Source organism: Gallinula chloropus (assembly GCF_964237585.1).
Source record: "Gallinula chloropus genome assembly, chromosome: 7".
NCBI classification, from domain to species: Eukaryota; Metazoa; Chordata; class Aves; order Gruiformes; family Rallidae; genus Gallinula; species Gallinula chloropus.
The window spans coordinates 14,207,763-14,223,467 of NC_140092.1; the positions used below are offsets into that span (position 1 = coordinate 14,207,763).

At 43.1% G+C, this 15,705-nt stretch overlaps 1 protein-coding gene across 1 annotated transcript; it reads left to right on the forward strand.

Moving 5' to 3' along the window:
* Nucleotides 1–390: 390 nt before the first annotated feature.
* Nucleotides 391–6,106, forward strand: CHRNA9 (cholinergic receptor nicotinic alpha 9 subunit; the record flags this gene model as incomplete). The annotated part of the gene is made up of 5 exons (XM_084266826.1): nucleotides 391–457; nucleotides 1,479–1,624; nucleotides 2,397–2,551; nucleotides 3,225–3,757; nucleotides 5,550–6,106. The coding sequence occupies 5 exons, from the start codon at nucleotides 391–393 to the stop codon at nucleotides 6,104–6,106; spliced, it is 1,458 nt and encodes a 485-aa protein (XP_084122952.1).
* Between the last annotated feature and the right edge of the window lie 9,599 nt (nucleotides 6,107–15,705).

Below are 15,705 nucleotides of genomic sequence, written 5' to 3' on the forward strand. Positions count from 1 at the left end.
TGGCACAGCAAAGACATGCAAAAGGGCTCTTCATAAATTTATCAAAATCTTACATTTGTAGAAAAAAAAAAGAATACAGTTTTCCTACTGATATGCCATCCATTTGTCTTCTCCCTCAGCTTTAGCTGCAGTGCAGGCAGCTCTCAGGTTACGGAGAGAGGGAGGGGAGGGTTCATCAGAGTGCCAGGCGGTGGCTGGGACTGAGACCATCCATCGCTCCAGGACTCTGACAGCTACTGAGGGAGGACCAGTTTCTTCTAGCAGCTCATCAGTGATCAGTGCCTCAGCATCTCTACATCGCTGCACAACTTGACTTCTTTGTTTGTTAGGTTTGGATGGTGATAAACGTTTTTGTGCCCTTGAGCAAGCAGCTTTTCTTAAGGTGCCGAAATGAAGAGAAATAACCTGTCCTTTCCTGTCTCTCTCTGGTTGCTGTTTACAGCAGTGATGCTTCAAGGTGAGAATACTGCTTGGTGGCTGAATGTTGCATTGAGGGTTACTTGACTCAGACAGGAACTGGCTTCCTGACGTGTCTTACACAGAGAGCTCCCCGAGTCTTTCACCTGTTTTGTTTTACTTTCTCACTGATGCCTGGGCAAAGTGAATAATTGTGTATAGCCAGAACTGAAATGCTCTTTGTGAAGCTTTGATTTGTTAGGATTTCTTTTTAATCAGGAAGGTTTGCTTTGAGCTCTCGTTAGTCTAGGAAGTCCCCGTGAGTCACTTTGGAGAGTGTACTCCAAAGCACTTCCTACGTAGTGCCAGCTGGCACTTCAGGCAAGTCTTGTGAGTGTTACTGTCCTTGCCCTTGGCTTGCAGAAATAAGTGGATCTATCTCAAGTTAATACAGAGACTGCCTACAGAAACTGTGATGCACAAAACAGTGCAGAACAGCAAAAGCAGAAGTGTCATTTAAAACCTAAAGTTTCCGTGAATTATTTGTAGTGGCTAAGCCTGGATAGCAAGAACCATCCCCAAATACTTGGTTTGGGAAGGGCCTCAGTGCAAAGATGTGCCCATAAATCATGCAAGTGGCAATTTGTGAAGAAAAGCAGCTGCAGCTCAGACTTTTTCCACGTGGTAGTTGAAAAACAGTAAATTCTGAATGCAGCATGAATCTACCAGTGATGCATTTAGGGATATATTGCAAGCCATTAGCCTAGGAGCAGGTTTGACTTCAGACTTTGCTTCTAATTTTAGCTTGGCAGATGTGTGACTAACTCAATAAACTCTAGGCTTATGAAAGATACCAGTAAAATAAAGTTAATGATATTTGCCTTCAAAAAAGTCATGAATCTCTAGATGTAGAGATGGTTTTTTTTAGTGGGTACAAAAAGCTAGTATTTCTGCTCTAAATTATATGTTCTACAGTATATGAATGATAAATATAGCAAATACTACTTGAAGCTGTAAAAAGAGGGTGTCTTCTGATACTGCTCAGTGATTAATCTGATGTACTGAATGAATCTGTTATCTAGCTGTAGAATCAGCCAAAGGAAAATATGCTCACATGCTGTTTAATGACCTGTTTGAAAACTACTCGAATGCTCTAAGACCAGTGGAAGACACAGATAAAGTGCTGAATGTCACCCTTCAGATCACACTGTCTCAAATTAAAGACATGGTGAGTAAGAGTACAGTTCTGGGCTTCCCAAGATGCGCTGAAATGTACTAGCTGCAAACAGTTTGCTTGTAGTAGGAAAAGCAACTTACATTTTGTTGTGACAACTTCAGTAATGCTTCCTTACAAGGGTCATATTCTCCAGTTCTTTGTAGATTCTTATCTGATTGCAACACTAGGACTTCCACTGTAAGCCTGCGAATTTACAGCTGCTGAGTTAAGGCTCCTTTTGTAGTTAGGTGTTGGTATTGCACCCTCCAGGCAACTTTTGCTGAGTTTTAAATAGAAAGAGCAAAAGCTGTTTCTCAAGTGCAATTAATTTCTGCATAAACTCCCTATTTTAGCATTCAGTAATGCCCATAAATTGGGTTTGGTCAAATACTTTTAACTATTTAAGCTTTTAAGACAAAAAATCAGTCTGGAAGGAGAATGGAAGATCTCTTTTGTGACTTCTGAGTTCCTACAAGGCCTCACTGAGCTTTCAGAGAATTTGTTAGCCTGAACCCGTTAACTGTTGGTATTCTGAAGCTCACAAAAGGAAACTGTTAGGATACTGGGAGCCTTATAATTAAGGCTGGGGAGTGTGTAGGGGAAAGTCCAAATAAGCTCCCCATACAGTTAAAGGGCATATGTACTTGTCTGATAAGTACTCTTGTATCCTGTCAGCATTCTGGCCTGTTTGGGGCACTACTTAAGAACATACAACAAATGCTGTCTGCATTTAAGATGTGATTTCATCACTTCCAGCTAGAAATATGTCTACCTTTTTATGCAGGATGAAAGGAACCAAATTTTGTCAGCTTACTTATGGATTCGACAAAGCTGGTATGATGCATACCTCAGATGGGACAAGGATAAATATGATGGGTTGGATTCTATCAGGATTCCAAGCAATTTGGTTTGGAGACCAGATATTGTTCTGTATAACAAGTGAGTGTGACTGGAGAAAATCAGTTTGAATATTTGAGGGAGGGAAGGACTGGGTTGAAGGAGGAATTGACCCACAGAGCCTAAGCTTTCATCTTTTCATCTTGCCTCAGCAAGGGGTTGGTTGTCTGAATACTTGTTGATCATCTAAATATTTTCCAATAAAGCCATGGACAGGATTTGTCAATTGATTGTACTGCACAGCAAAGCTGTTCTGAATTTCTCTGCACTGGGAAGTCTGAAGCACTTTCTGCTGCAGCTGTTGAAGACCTCTGGAAGACAGTGTGTCTACAGAAAAGTGGTTCACAAAGGCTACACTCCTTGGTCTGCTCACACAGGCCAGTAGTGACTAGCAGCTTATTTTCATCTTTAAATGGATTCTTATCCTACTGTATCCTTTTTTTGAGGTCAAGTTTGAAGAAGCTGACAAATACGACTTAATTTAGCAATACTGATGTTTGGCATGATACTCATAAATAATAGTGGTACTCATAAGTACTCATAGCTGGTACTCATAAATAATCGTTAATAGTAAGTTCCTAATAAGATTGAGTATAAATATATGTTTTTGGAAACATGTTTTAATGGTATGAAGTGAGTGTCTTCCCCAGCCCTTCCCTGGTCTGCACTTAAGTTGTTGCCAGTTAATCTTGACTGTCACTTTTCTGTCTTTTAGGGCTGACGATGACTTTTCAGAACCAGTGAATACTAATGTTGTGTTGAGATATGATGGAAAAATCACTTGGGATGCACCTGCTATCACAAAGAGTTCATGTGTAGTGGATGTATCTTATTTTCCTTTTGACAGCCAGCAGTGCAACCTTACATTTGGGTCCTGGACCTATAATGGTAATCAGGTAGACATCATCAACTCTCTTGACAGTGGTGACCTCTCTGACTTTGTAGAAGATGTGGAATGGGAGATTCATGGTATGCCAGCAGTTAAGAATGTCATCACTTATGGCTGCTGCTCTGAGCCTTATCCAGATGTGACCTTCACACTGATTTTGAAAAGGAAGTCTTCATTCTACATATTTAATCTGTTGCTGCCTTGCATATTGATCTCTTTCCTGGCCCCACTGGGGTTCTATCTCCCTGCAGACTCTGGTGAAAAGGTGTCTCTGGGTGTTACGGTTCTGCTTGCTCTGACTGTGTTCCAGCTGATGGTTGCAGAGATCATGCCTCCCTCTGAAAACGTACCTTTGATAGGTGAGCTTGATGCACTTTGTATTTAAACGTGGCTTAGTAGTAGCAGGGCTTTATGTCAGGGAGAGCCTATGTGCAATCTGTGGCTTCTGGGAAGGTAAAGATGTTGCATGTTTAAAACATAATAAACTCCTTAGAATGTGTGTGGAATTTGTACAGGTGTGATGAAGCTCTTCAAAGTTATTTTGTGTTTATTTTAAACTACATATAAGGTAGCTATTTTGTATTTATTAAATATAATTAGACATTTAGAAGGATGCTATCACATTGCAATGAAGCCAACAGTTGAAAACAATTTCAAGTACAAAGTGTACACAAGAGCTTGGACTCAAAAGGCTGGAGTGTTTCAAGATAGGTTTCTGTCAGATCCAGTTGGTCTGCCTGGGACACTCAGGGGTGACCTAGTATCTGACCAATGGTTACATTGAGTTGTAATGCCTGGCAATCCGCTGTGCTGAATTGGAATCTGTGCCTGAGAGTTCAGAAGAGGCGGTGTGTAGTGAGAAGGGTGGTGTTCAGCCTTCTGGTCTGCCTTCTGCCAGGACCCTCCTGCCACTGGATGATCCACCCCCTGGGGCAGGAGGCTGCCCAGATTCCCTGATGGGATTTCTGGAGGGCTACGAATGCAGTTGTCTCCACACTGGCTTCCAGCTTCATTGAGATAATTCAGATCTCATTATTTCTGTTCCTGTTATTGCTGTTTACATGAATATGTGCATGGCTTAGCTGAGACAACACACTGGGCAATGATTAGGAAAGTTGAATGCATTTCCCACACCAGCACCAACTAGTCCCGCCTAGGGTATGGGCTTGCTGTACTCGAGTACCTTTCCTACCCTCCTGCCATGCAGTCTAAATTAAGGAGCCAGGACCTAACCTCAGTACGCTTTCTCTGTTCTGTCACCATCCTTTCCACCCCCCCTGAGAGCTGGGATTACATCCTGCTTGTCTGTGGCACAGCCTGTGTCACTCCTGCCAGCCCTTGCTTTCCCTGCAGAGGCTGCAGAGCAGCAGGGCTGGGAGCTGCCTTTGCATTGGCACAAGCCACTCTAGCTTAGCTGGTCAGCAGTGCTCTTCGGGTGTGGAAAGCAGTGGCTGAGGGTTTCTCCACTCGCTGTCCCTGGCCAGGATGAGCTTTCTCCCTGTTTAGACTAGCTATGCTAAAATTTGTCCAGTCTGAAGGAAGTCCAGGCAGTGAAACTCAGCAGGCTACAGAGCCCCCTTCAGCTCTGTGCCTGGCCTCCCAGCTCTCAGTGTGCTGGCTGTGGACACCAGCAAGGTCTGGGGATCTGCTGGCCTGCATGCATGCGAAGGCAGCTGTCTGCTGATGTGAAGTGTGTCAGTCGCTCCAGTGAAACATGATCCCCACCTCTGTTAGTACATCAGGAAGTAGGATCTTTAATGTGCCATGTGGAGCCATCAACACTGGGATTTCACAGACACCAGGAAGTGAGCAAGGCTCCTGATAAACATTTTAAAGCTACTTTCTGAATGGGTGCATTTCCAGAAATCAGAGGGTTCGCCTTGCAGATGTTTACCATGCTAATACAACAGTCACTTACTGGTCTGATAAAGGCATGTTGGTAATGTGTATGAGGTTTTACTTTACGGTTTTAATTGGTTTTTAATGGCAAAGTAAGTGTGATCTAAGTACAGAGAATCAGGGTGATTGAAAACTTGTTTCACTTGCACTTATGGCTAGCACTACGTGTTCACATTGTTATTTCTGCATTGATTTTTTAATTTTTTTTTTAAATTAAGGTAGCATTTAGTATGGTTTCCTTTTCTGTTCCAGGAAAGTATTACATAGCAACTATGACCATGATCACAGCTTCCACTGCACTGACGATCATTATAATGAATCTCCATCACTGTGGCTCAGAAGCAAAGCCTGTTCCACAATGGGCCAGGGTGGTTATTTTGGACTACATGTCAAAAATCTTTTTTGTTTACGATGTGGGTGAAAACTGCACAAGTCCAAAAAGAGAGAAGGAAGAAGAACGTAAGTTAGAGGGAGATTATGGGTGTCAGAGGAGGCACAAAGAGGTAAGGAGTCACCTTTCCAGTAGGAATGATGACTGTGATCTCAGCGAGAAGCTGAATGGAAATTTGACTAAAAGCTATGGAATTCATGGCGAAAATGTTAGGGAATCCGTTAATTGCTGTTCCTGTTACAAAATGCTGATTAAAAATATTGAGTACATTGCTAATTGTGTTCGAGACCATAAAGCAAACAGGGCCAAAGGAATTGAATGGAAAAAAGTTGCAAAAGTGATGGACAGGTTTTTCATGTGGATTTTCTTTATCATGGTGTTTTTTATGAGTGTGCTGATCATTGGGAAAGCAGCTTAACTGAAGATGGACACATTCCTTTTGTACATCTGAATATACTGGGTTAGCTTGTTTTGGTGGAGCTCTGGGAAAGGTGCTTTGAGATGCCTTGCCTTCTGTAACAATAAACAAATTCTGCAGGCTGTGACAGTGTGTTGAGACATTGCTCAGCTGAGGGCTTTGTTAATTAATGAGTGTCTCCTTGCCTTTTAGTAGGGGAGCACAACCCCGATGAAGTGGTTGGGTTAGCACTCTGTGCTCTGTCCCAGTGGGTGGTGGCCATGGCTTCAGGCTGTATGGGTTGGAGCACTGTAGCCAGGGAGCAGACAGCCTAGCAGGCAGCACTGTGATCACACACTGCATCTCTTCACTTTGTAATTTGACCAAACTTTTCTCTCTCCCAGAAATATATTGTATAGGTGACATGGTGGCAGTTCCTGGAAACCATCCCTTCATGACATTGCTTCTTTTTGTTGTTGTTGTGGTGGTGGTGGGTTTTTTGTTGTTGTTGGTTTTGGTTTTTTAAGCTTCTCTTCCTAACATAGGGTTTTATTATGGCTCATTCTGGTCACTGTTCCTATAATTTCATAGGCTCTACAGCTCTATCTGTTGTGCCTTTCACTTCTAATACCACTGAGTTTATTGAATAAGATTATTATCATAATCTTCCTCTTTATCATTCCCTGCTGTTGAATATTACTGTTTTGTCACCATGATTCCAGTAAATCAGATTCCTAGGAGTTCTTCCTCATGAAGTCAGAAGGCCTCTCTTCCATTCTCTGCCTTTTGAGCCCAATGAAAGGAAGGACCTCTGCTGTCCTTCCTAAATGTCTCATTCCCCTGAGCATTTGTGCAAGATGGGCTTTAAAAGCTATTTGAGACTGTTAAAAATAGGAGGCTGTGATTTCTGTCTCTGCTCATTTTATTGACCTTCACCAGTGCTCACCACATGTGTTCCTTGTCCGGTCTTACATCCTCTTTTGGTACTTAAATTTTAAACTATTTACAGGAGCATGAAGGCTGCTCTGTGCATTACTTAGCACGAAAGTATGATCTTACAAGCTTGTTAAAGTAGTGCCATAATCAACACCCCTTGCTCAACACCTTAGTATTTATATGTACGTGAATGTGTTTGTTGCTGATGTCACCAAAAATCTCTCTTCTGTGTGTGAATTTCTGTTAACTCTCTCAGACTAATACAGAGGTCTGGAAGGCGTCTCACATAGTAAGGTGAGAAGCTAGTACCCCAGGCAAACCTGTGGCAGATAAATTGCTTTTACAAAGCACCCTGAACTTTGAAACCATGTTATTCTAGATGCAGTGGGAGAGGCAGAATGACACTGTAACGGATCCCAGTCAAAAGTTCATGTGATAAAACTAATTTTCCTAATTGTTGCTGCTAAGAGGAGCATACCTGTGAAGGTGTAACTTAAGAGCAAGGAGTCAAAATGACAAAATGACGCAGTTGTTATGCCCAAATTTATTGGAAGAAAGACAATTGTAATTATTATTGTTATGTAAATGATATATTGAATTGCTAATGGCAGGTTTTCCTTTGTGTGGAATAATTAATGCTGTAAGCTTATCTGGATTCTCATGCATAATGCAAGCCTTAAAGTCCAGGTCCTAATGTAAAGCTAAACTAGGTGAGTAGCCAAGAATAAACTCAGTGTGTGGAAAAAGTCTCAAGTATGTTCCCTGTAAATTATCAGTTCCCAGTCAACCGGGGTAACTTTGAATAGCTCCTTTAGAAGACAGGCTGCTCACTTTCACTGCAGAAAAATGGTTGCACCCTTTTGCTGTGGAATTCAGGGTCTGGCATGTACACTGCCTGATTGAGGAAATGGACTTGTTCTTTGTGTGGAAAATAATGTCTTAAAAGCTGAGGGAGCGAAGTATTTAGAGATAAGGGTAAAATGGTCAGAACATGAATACTCAGCATGGAAAACAGAGGAGCAAGGGTTTGTCCAAGGTGGCAAAAAGGAGACAGCTCACTGTCTCTTCTAATACAGGAACAGGATACATTAAATACACATAGTGTGTAACAGTGGAGGAGTCTGTGCAATGTGTGAGAAAGCTGAGGAACTCCTTGCAACAGGATTTGTGAATGCTGAAAGATTATACAGGGTTAAAGACTTAGGGAAAAGCATGGAAGAAAAAGCTATCAGCATACTATTAAATACAGTCATGAAGTGTTGAAAGGTGGAGCAGTGCTTTAGGAATTCATGACTATGATCTGTACTCTTCATCCCATCAATGGCATCCATAGGAGACAGCTTCCATGTTTACACAGACCTTTAGTCTGACTTAATATCCCTCTTAGAAATTCAGACTGTGCCCATGCTGTTCTGTTCAAGGCAAACTGCAGCATGTGTGCACACACGCTGTGTGGCCTTCCCAGGTGTCAGGGAAAGGTGCAGTCACAGGTGGATCATGGACCTTTTTATCATGCTGGTGCCTCCTCAGTATGCTGTGGGCTTGGCTGCTGCTATCATACTTCACACTTCCCTAGCATGTTTCATGTGAAGATGTGATAGTACTAAAGAATTCTTTCTTACAAGGTTATGATTCGAAAATTATTTCTAGTTACCGAGTTTAACCACTACATTTGCTTTTTTTATTATTATCTTCTGTTATCCTTTCTGTTGGATCATCAGGCACTCTCAAGTGTTTCTCTTCCTTTGTTTACATATGCTTGGTCTTCCAACACTTTTCTGGTTTTAGGTCATAAGAGTCAGATCCAGTAATGAACATGAGCAGCAGACGATGAGACCTGGTACAAGTCAGGTAAAAACCCCAATACGATGCTTCTGGTGACAAGGCTGGCCCCAGGTCTGTGCAAATGCAGCCATATGAGGGCTAGTTACTTTAAACTTAGCTCAGGAGTTTCTAACCAGACGTAAGGGGCTGTACTTTAAGTGTCCCTCCATATTTCAGTAAGAAACAAGCTGCTCTAAATGTTAGTGTTAGCAGTCAGAACTGTACATGATGACTCTGGTGCTGAGTGGCGACAGGAAAGTTTAAGTTAATTCTGTCTGTCCTGGTCTCTTCCTCTTTCCTTTGTGTCTCATGCTTAGATCCAGTAATCTTTGAGGAAGATTAAATCCAGAGATGATGAATGACTATGATTATAGTAACAGAAAAATAATTATTTGTGCACTTGTCTGAGTAAGTCTGCAGGCTTAAAATGAAGGCAGCAGGGTGACTTTATACTGAGGGGGACAATAACGCTGTAAATGCAGTTTGAGATCTGTGTGCTGCAGAGGCCTTTGAGGAATGAGCTGACAAATTTTTTTGCTGTATTATCGCTTGGCAGAATGATCACCTCTCCCCTCTTGTACTGAGTCATTGCAGTGTTAGCTTATTTGTCCTCATTTTATCTCCTGTGATGCCTTCATGTCTTCCACGATCAGGATTACAGAACTGAAGATGAAGTGTGATGGGATGTTGAGGTGTTGCAACTGTGCAGAAAGGTAGGAGATGCCCTTAGCTGCCCCAGGAAATTGGCTTCTCTTTGTGGAAAGTGTAGCCTGAGGATTTAGGCAAAACCTAAAAGGCTCATCCTGGACAGTAAATGACACCTTGGAACAGAGTTTTCCCAATGTTTCATGAATTCAGGTGCTACCTCATAAGGTATCTGCATGTTTCATCCTCTGTTTAGTAAAGCTTGGTAAGCTTGGTTCTCTGACCCTGTTAGAAGTATGGGAAGTGTTTGAGTTGTTTTTTGAGAGGCATAGGAGTGAGGCCAGGACTCTTCATTGTGCACCTCCATCACCATTTGAGAGATGGAAGACCTGTAGTGTGGTTGTTTAGGAGCTCAGGAGAGTGTGGGGTGAGAGGGAATTCTTTTCATTCTGTTTATAAACCTGTGAAGAATCTGTCTTGTGTTCTTAAAACCTTTTGTTGTTAAAGAAAAGAATATGTTGAGTCTTGTTTTCATTCTTAAAACCTTTTCATCAGTAACAGGGTACAGGACCAAAGGTGACCTCTGGAGATCATGTGCAAGCACATCCTTTGTCCTTGCAGGCAGAGTGAGTAACCTAGAGATCAATTAAAGGAGAAGAGCAAGCTGAACCTCTCTTTTCTCACTGTTTCTGAAGACCACTAAAAAGGAGGCATCTTTCTTCTTTGTTAAAGACAAGTCCAGCTGTGTGGAAAGGACAAGGGACTTCATTTTCTCCAGATACCTTTTAAGAACACCATTCTGCAAGGTGGCAGTGAACAATACTGTTGTTACATGCAGTAAGGAATAACTGAGATTACAAGTGCTCAACTCGGGTTTGTTCTTCTCTCTTCCTTTCTAAATGTTTTTGTGCATTTTATTCTTGGGCTGTAGTCCACAGACCACAGAAGGTCTGCCAGGCCACCAGGAATGCACTGCAATTGTTTGATTAAGCTGTACTGGTTTAACCCCTCCTTACCTGTGGGAATTTATGAGGTTGCTTGACCTCCAAAAGTTGTCCAGCCACTGGGGTGGACAACAAAGGCAATGTGTTTGTCAAAGCATTATTGTGCTAGTAGCCCTTTGGGTCTTACAGGCCCTATTAATTCCTGGAAGGTGCACAGGGTGTTCTCGCCCTGTCCAAGCACAAAGGCAGTCTGGCAGCTTTCTGGACACCTGGGGTGCAGGCACTGGCCTTGCAGCAGGCTAGTGTTGAACTAAGCCACGTCCTGTGTTGCTTTGGCTGGCCATGTTGCCACTGCATCTCCAGGCGAGTTCTACCCACAGTGTGTTTGAGAAGGCAATCTGGGGTGGATTGCAACAGGGGGACCTCTGCAAAGGGTAATTAAAATATAAGTGTTGGGAAGCATAGCAGGGCAGAGAATATGGCCTGTGGTTAGTTCCAGATGCAAGTTTTTGCACAGAACTGTTATGTTTTGATCTATTCTACACTCTGCACTGCACTGAGGGGAGTCTCACCTCAAATGCTGTGTGCAGTTTTGGGCACCACAGTACAAGAGGGACACAATACTGGAGAGCATCCAGAAGAGGGCAACGAGGATGATGAAGGGTCTGGAGGGGAAGTCTTGTGAGGAGAGGATGAAGTCCCTTGCTTTGTCAGCTTGGAGAAGAGGAGGCTGAGGAGACCTCATCACAGTCTATGGCTTCCTGATGAGGGGGAGTGAAGGGGCAGGCGCCAATCTCCTCTCTGGCAGCCAGTGATAGAACCCAAGGGAATGGCATGAAGCTGTGACAGGGGAGGTTTAGGTTGGATGTTAGGAAGAGGTTCTTTACTGAGAGGGTGATCAGGCACTGCCACAGGCTTCCCAGGGAAGTGGTCACAGCACCCAGCTTGGCTGAGTTCAAGAAGCGTCTGGACAATGCACTCAGTCCCATGCTCTGAGCTGGCTGGTCCTATGTGGAGCCAGGAGTCGGACTTGATCCTTATGGGTTCCTTCCAGCTCAGGATATTCTACGATTCTATGATTCCTGGGCACTCCTGTTTCAGGTGTCAATCTAGTGAACATGCAGAAGCCACAAATCAAGATTAAAAACTGCCAGCTACCATTTTTCATTCTGGTTCCTGAAAATGTTTATTTAACAAGTGATTCAGTGCTACCTTCTAAGTAAGCCACCTTGAATTATGGATTTTTCTGGAGAGCAGGAATTGCTGTTTGCTTCCTCTGCCGTTCTGAGCATTTATCTTTACCAGGTTGTGTGCCTTGTGACGTTCATACTACTCGCAATAAATTTTCTCCTCAGTTCCAAAAGAGCATGTAACAGATTTTTATATGGCATATTCATACCATTCTTCACTGACTAGGATTTTATCTGTGCCATTGGGAGTTGTTGGGGACTGCATTCCCCTTTGGTTTGAATAGGCCCTGGTTTTAGTGACTCTGAATGCAGTGACAGAGCTGGTAAAGGACTGAAAAATGACGTGGGTTTAAAAATTGCTGAGACCTTACCCAGATTATTGTAGGCATAGTACTTCAGTGAATAAAATGGGTAAACTGAGATTCACTGTGTATTTGTATGCTATGTGTCACTACCAGCAGATAACTTTGATTAATAGTGTTCTTAGATACTGTATAATAGTGTGTTCTGGTTTTGTTTGCTTGTGAGTGCTCTGTTAGCATGTCTAAGAACATTATAGCAGGAAATAGTTGATCCATTATAATATGAACAAATAAGAAATGATACTGTGATTAATGCATGCACCTATATGGTTCTGTTGTTAATATGCCACAGAGAAGTACTAGATCTGGCTTCAATTCTGGCCAAATACTACTAAGCTGGTCACTATGTTTCAGTGGCAGGAGTGCCTTTTGTTAGTGTTTCATGGCAGCAAAAATGGACTCTAAAGTTAAACAAATGGTAAAGTTATCTGGAGTAGCCTCCAGAACTTAGAAACGCCCTTCACAGATAAAGCAGGTGCCTAGAATGTGGAGTGGTGGTCAAAGTGGTGGTGTGACTTCCACAGGGACAAAGTTGGTTAGAGGATGGCAGCAGATGTGTCTTTTGTAAAATAACACTACGTGGCATTTGCAAAATGGGGATGAGAAAAAAGATGGGCAAAGCTAACTAAAAATGAGGTGAAAGATGTAAAGTTACCAAGACAATTGTCAAGCACCTGTGAGTTCACAGGGGCACATTCTTGCTGTGCTGTAGCTACTTCTATTCCACATCCCGTTCACTGTCCAGTCTGTCACAGAATGTTGGCAGATGTCAGGCCTCCTGTAGAAGAAACCCACATTTCAGAGCTGTTTAAATGGACTGTTCTGTCCATGTTTGTTTCACATGTTGATGTTGTAGGTGGCTGCCAATAAGACATTTGTGGTGAATGAAACTTGTGCTGCTGGAAACTAGTGCATAGCTGGAAACAGAACAGTGATCAGGAGACAATCTCTTTCCTCATAGCTAAAGGGCAGGATTTTTTTCAAAAAGGCTTACCATTGACATCACAAACCCAGGGGTAAACTGGCCCCTTACCCCCTTGCACTGAAGTAGTGCAAGTGTAGTGTAGTGCAAGTGTAGTGTAGTGTAGTGCAACTGAGCTCAGGGGTATGGTGGTCAGATACAGGCAAAACTTGGTCACCTCCAGGTATGCTGCCTTAGTTCTGCTTTTCAATGCCACGTTCACTCCGTGTAGAGGTTGTTTGAACTGTAACACGGAGCATTTCTCAACACCATGGTTCAAAGTGGAGTGGGCTGGACAAGTGCTTATTTGGCACAGCGCCCTTGAGCTGTGTGATTTCTTGGCAGCGCTTGAAGCCAGCAAGTTTTCTGTCAGTAGGAGCATTGCTCCAGGACCCTCAGTTCCTGAGGCATCATCAGCAAACCAGCCTGGAGGTCCTGCACCAAGGGGAGGAGAGGTGAAGGGTGGTGGTGACAATGATTCCAAGGCCCGGGTGCCTGTGCTGTCAAAGTCGGCACCTTGCAAAAGCTCCTCCTGTGGAGATAGTTCCTCAGCTAAATCCTGAGACCTCTAGAGGTCATGCAAGTGCTGCTCTCGTTGCAGGGTGCTTCAAGGCAGTGCTTATAGGCAATTCTTAAATGTTGCTCTTAAACCATAATGTTCTGTTTTCTCCAAGATGCCACAAGTAATGTAGACTTGGTGTCCTGTTAGCACAGTTGTTCCTGCTAACGTCTTATTAAGGTCTAAGTAAATGAGTAATTCTTGGGATGCAGGACAGGATATTTTCATAAAGGCCATTTCATTGCTTCCTCAGAAACCATGCTTTAATTTGTAGTATCATCTGAGGGCTAATAGTATTGTGAACAGAACTGATTTAAGGATAACTGAAGCATGTAACAAAACTGTGTTGGTGGTAGTTTGGTCCAGTTCAAGTGGCCCACAGCACTTACATTGCAGCCAGGTTCTTGCCTATGCTCTGACTTTCCCCTAGGATACTGTTTCTGCTGCACCTGCTTCTCCTTGGAAAGGTGGTCCTCTTGAGCCCAACTAGGCAGGTGTCTCCTTCACTCTCTATCCCAGAGGGACTTGGACCTGAAGGTCTCCCTGCACCTGGCAGAGGGGAGAAGGCAGAATGGCTGCAGACACTGCCAGGCTGTCATCAGTCTGGGTGTGTTTGCATGAGCAGTGATAGACTCAGCTTGGGGAGCAGGACTTCATCTTTGTGCAGCAGCAAAACATGTCGTTATTTGTTTCCATTGTGCTGCAGCTGTGACTGTCAGATTGATGATTTGGAGCATGGATTTTCCTGAAAAAACCCAACAACAAACACAAAACCCAGCCAGAACAAACAGGTAATTATTAAGTAGGTTTTTATGAGTAATGGCTTAAATCCATTAAATACATCAAGCACTATAGTGAAGGAGCATGGGATAATTACTTATTTCAGAAATTGCTGTCCATATAGGACATCTGAAAAGTCAGAGGTGAACTCTAAAGAAAGAAGCCTGGGAGGGATGCAGTGGGACCTAAAATTGCAGGGTTTGCACGTGATGATGGGGCTTTATCACAGACTGGAGAGAGCAAACGAGCAGATTTGTAGTGGTTTTGTACCTGTTTTTGATGAGATGTTAAAAATGAGGCACTGAAATGTCATTGTTGCTCTGGGCCATGGTTCTGCTGCTGTGGGTCTTTCTGGGACTGTGGCCTACTGATGTAACTCACCCAGCAGCAAGCACCCTATGGTTTTCTTGCAGGAGAATTGCTCTAGCTAGAGGTTTATGTCAGCCAGAACACAGTGATACTTTTTTTTTCTATTGCCTGATACGTTTGGTGGGGGTGTTTAGCCAGGATAGTGTATATCAGCAGTGATTTCCTTACTCCTTCTACTTAATTGCTATAGCTATAGCATTTTTTCCCCCTCAAATTAAGCATTTATTGACAAGTTTATCCATGGTGCTTGTAGAAATAGGGAATAGCTGCTTTGGCTACGTTCTAGATCCTGCCTAGGCTGCTGCCATCCATGGGTGCTTCATGCCCTGGGAGTTGGACCACCATGTAGGAAATGTCCCAAAGGGGTGTATGGCTCTGCAGTTCTCATGTGGTGACCCTTTAAGTGTGCCCAGGTGTTATTGCTGAATAAACACACAGAGACAATTTCTATTACAGAGATAAAGACTTCTCTTAAAATGGATTAAATCTGCAGGGAAGGGACTTGAGAGTCGCTTTAATGCAGGAAGATGGGGGGCGGGGAGGGGGGGATGGGGAAGAATGTGCCCAGCAAAACCCAGCCTTATTAGAATTCTGTTACTTTTTACCTGGTACGTGAGCTTTCTTTATTTTATCACTCCTATGGATTAGGCTGTCTCATGGTAATATCTCTCCAAAGAGCAACTTTATCTATACAAAGTAATTCACCTAATTGCCCGCTATTGAGCAAAGAGGGTGCTCTGGGACTGAGCTAGAAGCTCCAAGGTTCACTGCAAAACTGGGCGAAAAAGTATCTTATCAGGGATCTGTACAGTCACTTCCAGTTTGCTCTTGTTCCCTCAAATACTGTCCAACAGCTCTAGATTCTGTGTGAAATAGGTAGGTTCACTTTTATGGCCTCAGTATATAACAACGATGTGGTGTTTCGCAAACCTTCTCTGGTGAGAAGGCCAATGCTAATTCTGCTTACTGCAGCCAGTGGCTGTAGCACAGCTTGGCTTCTGTCTTGTCTTCTCTGCTTCAGTCTCACAGAATTAAATGCCAGAGGTTTAT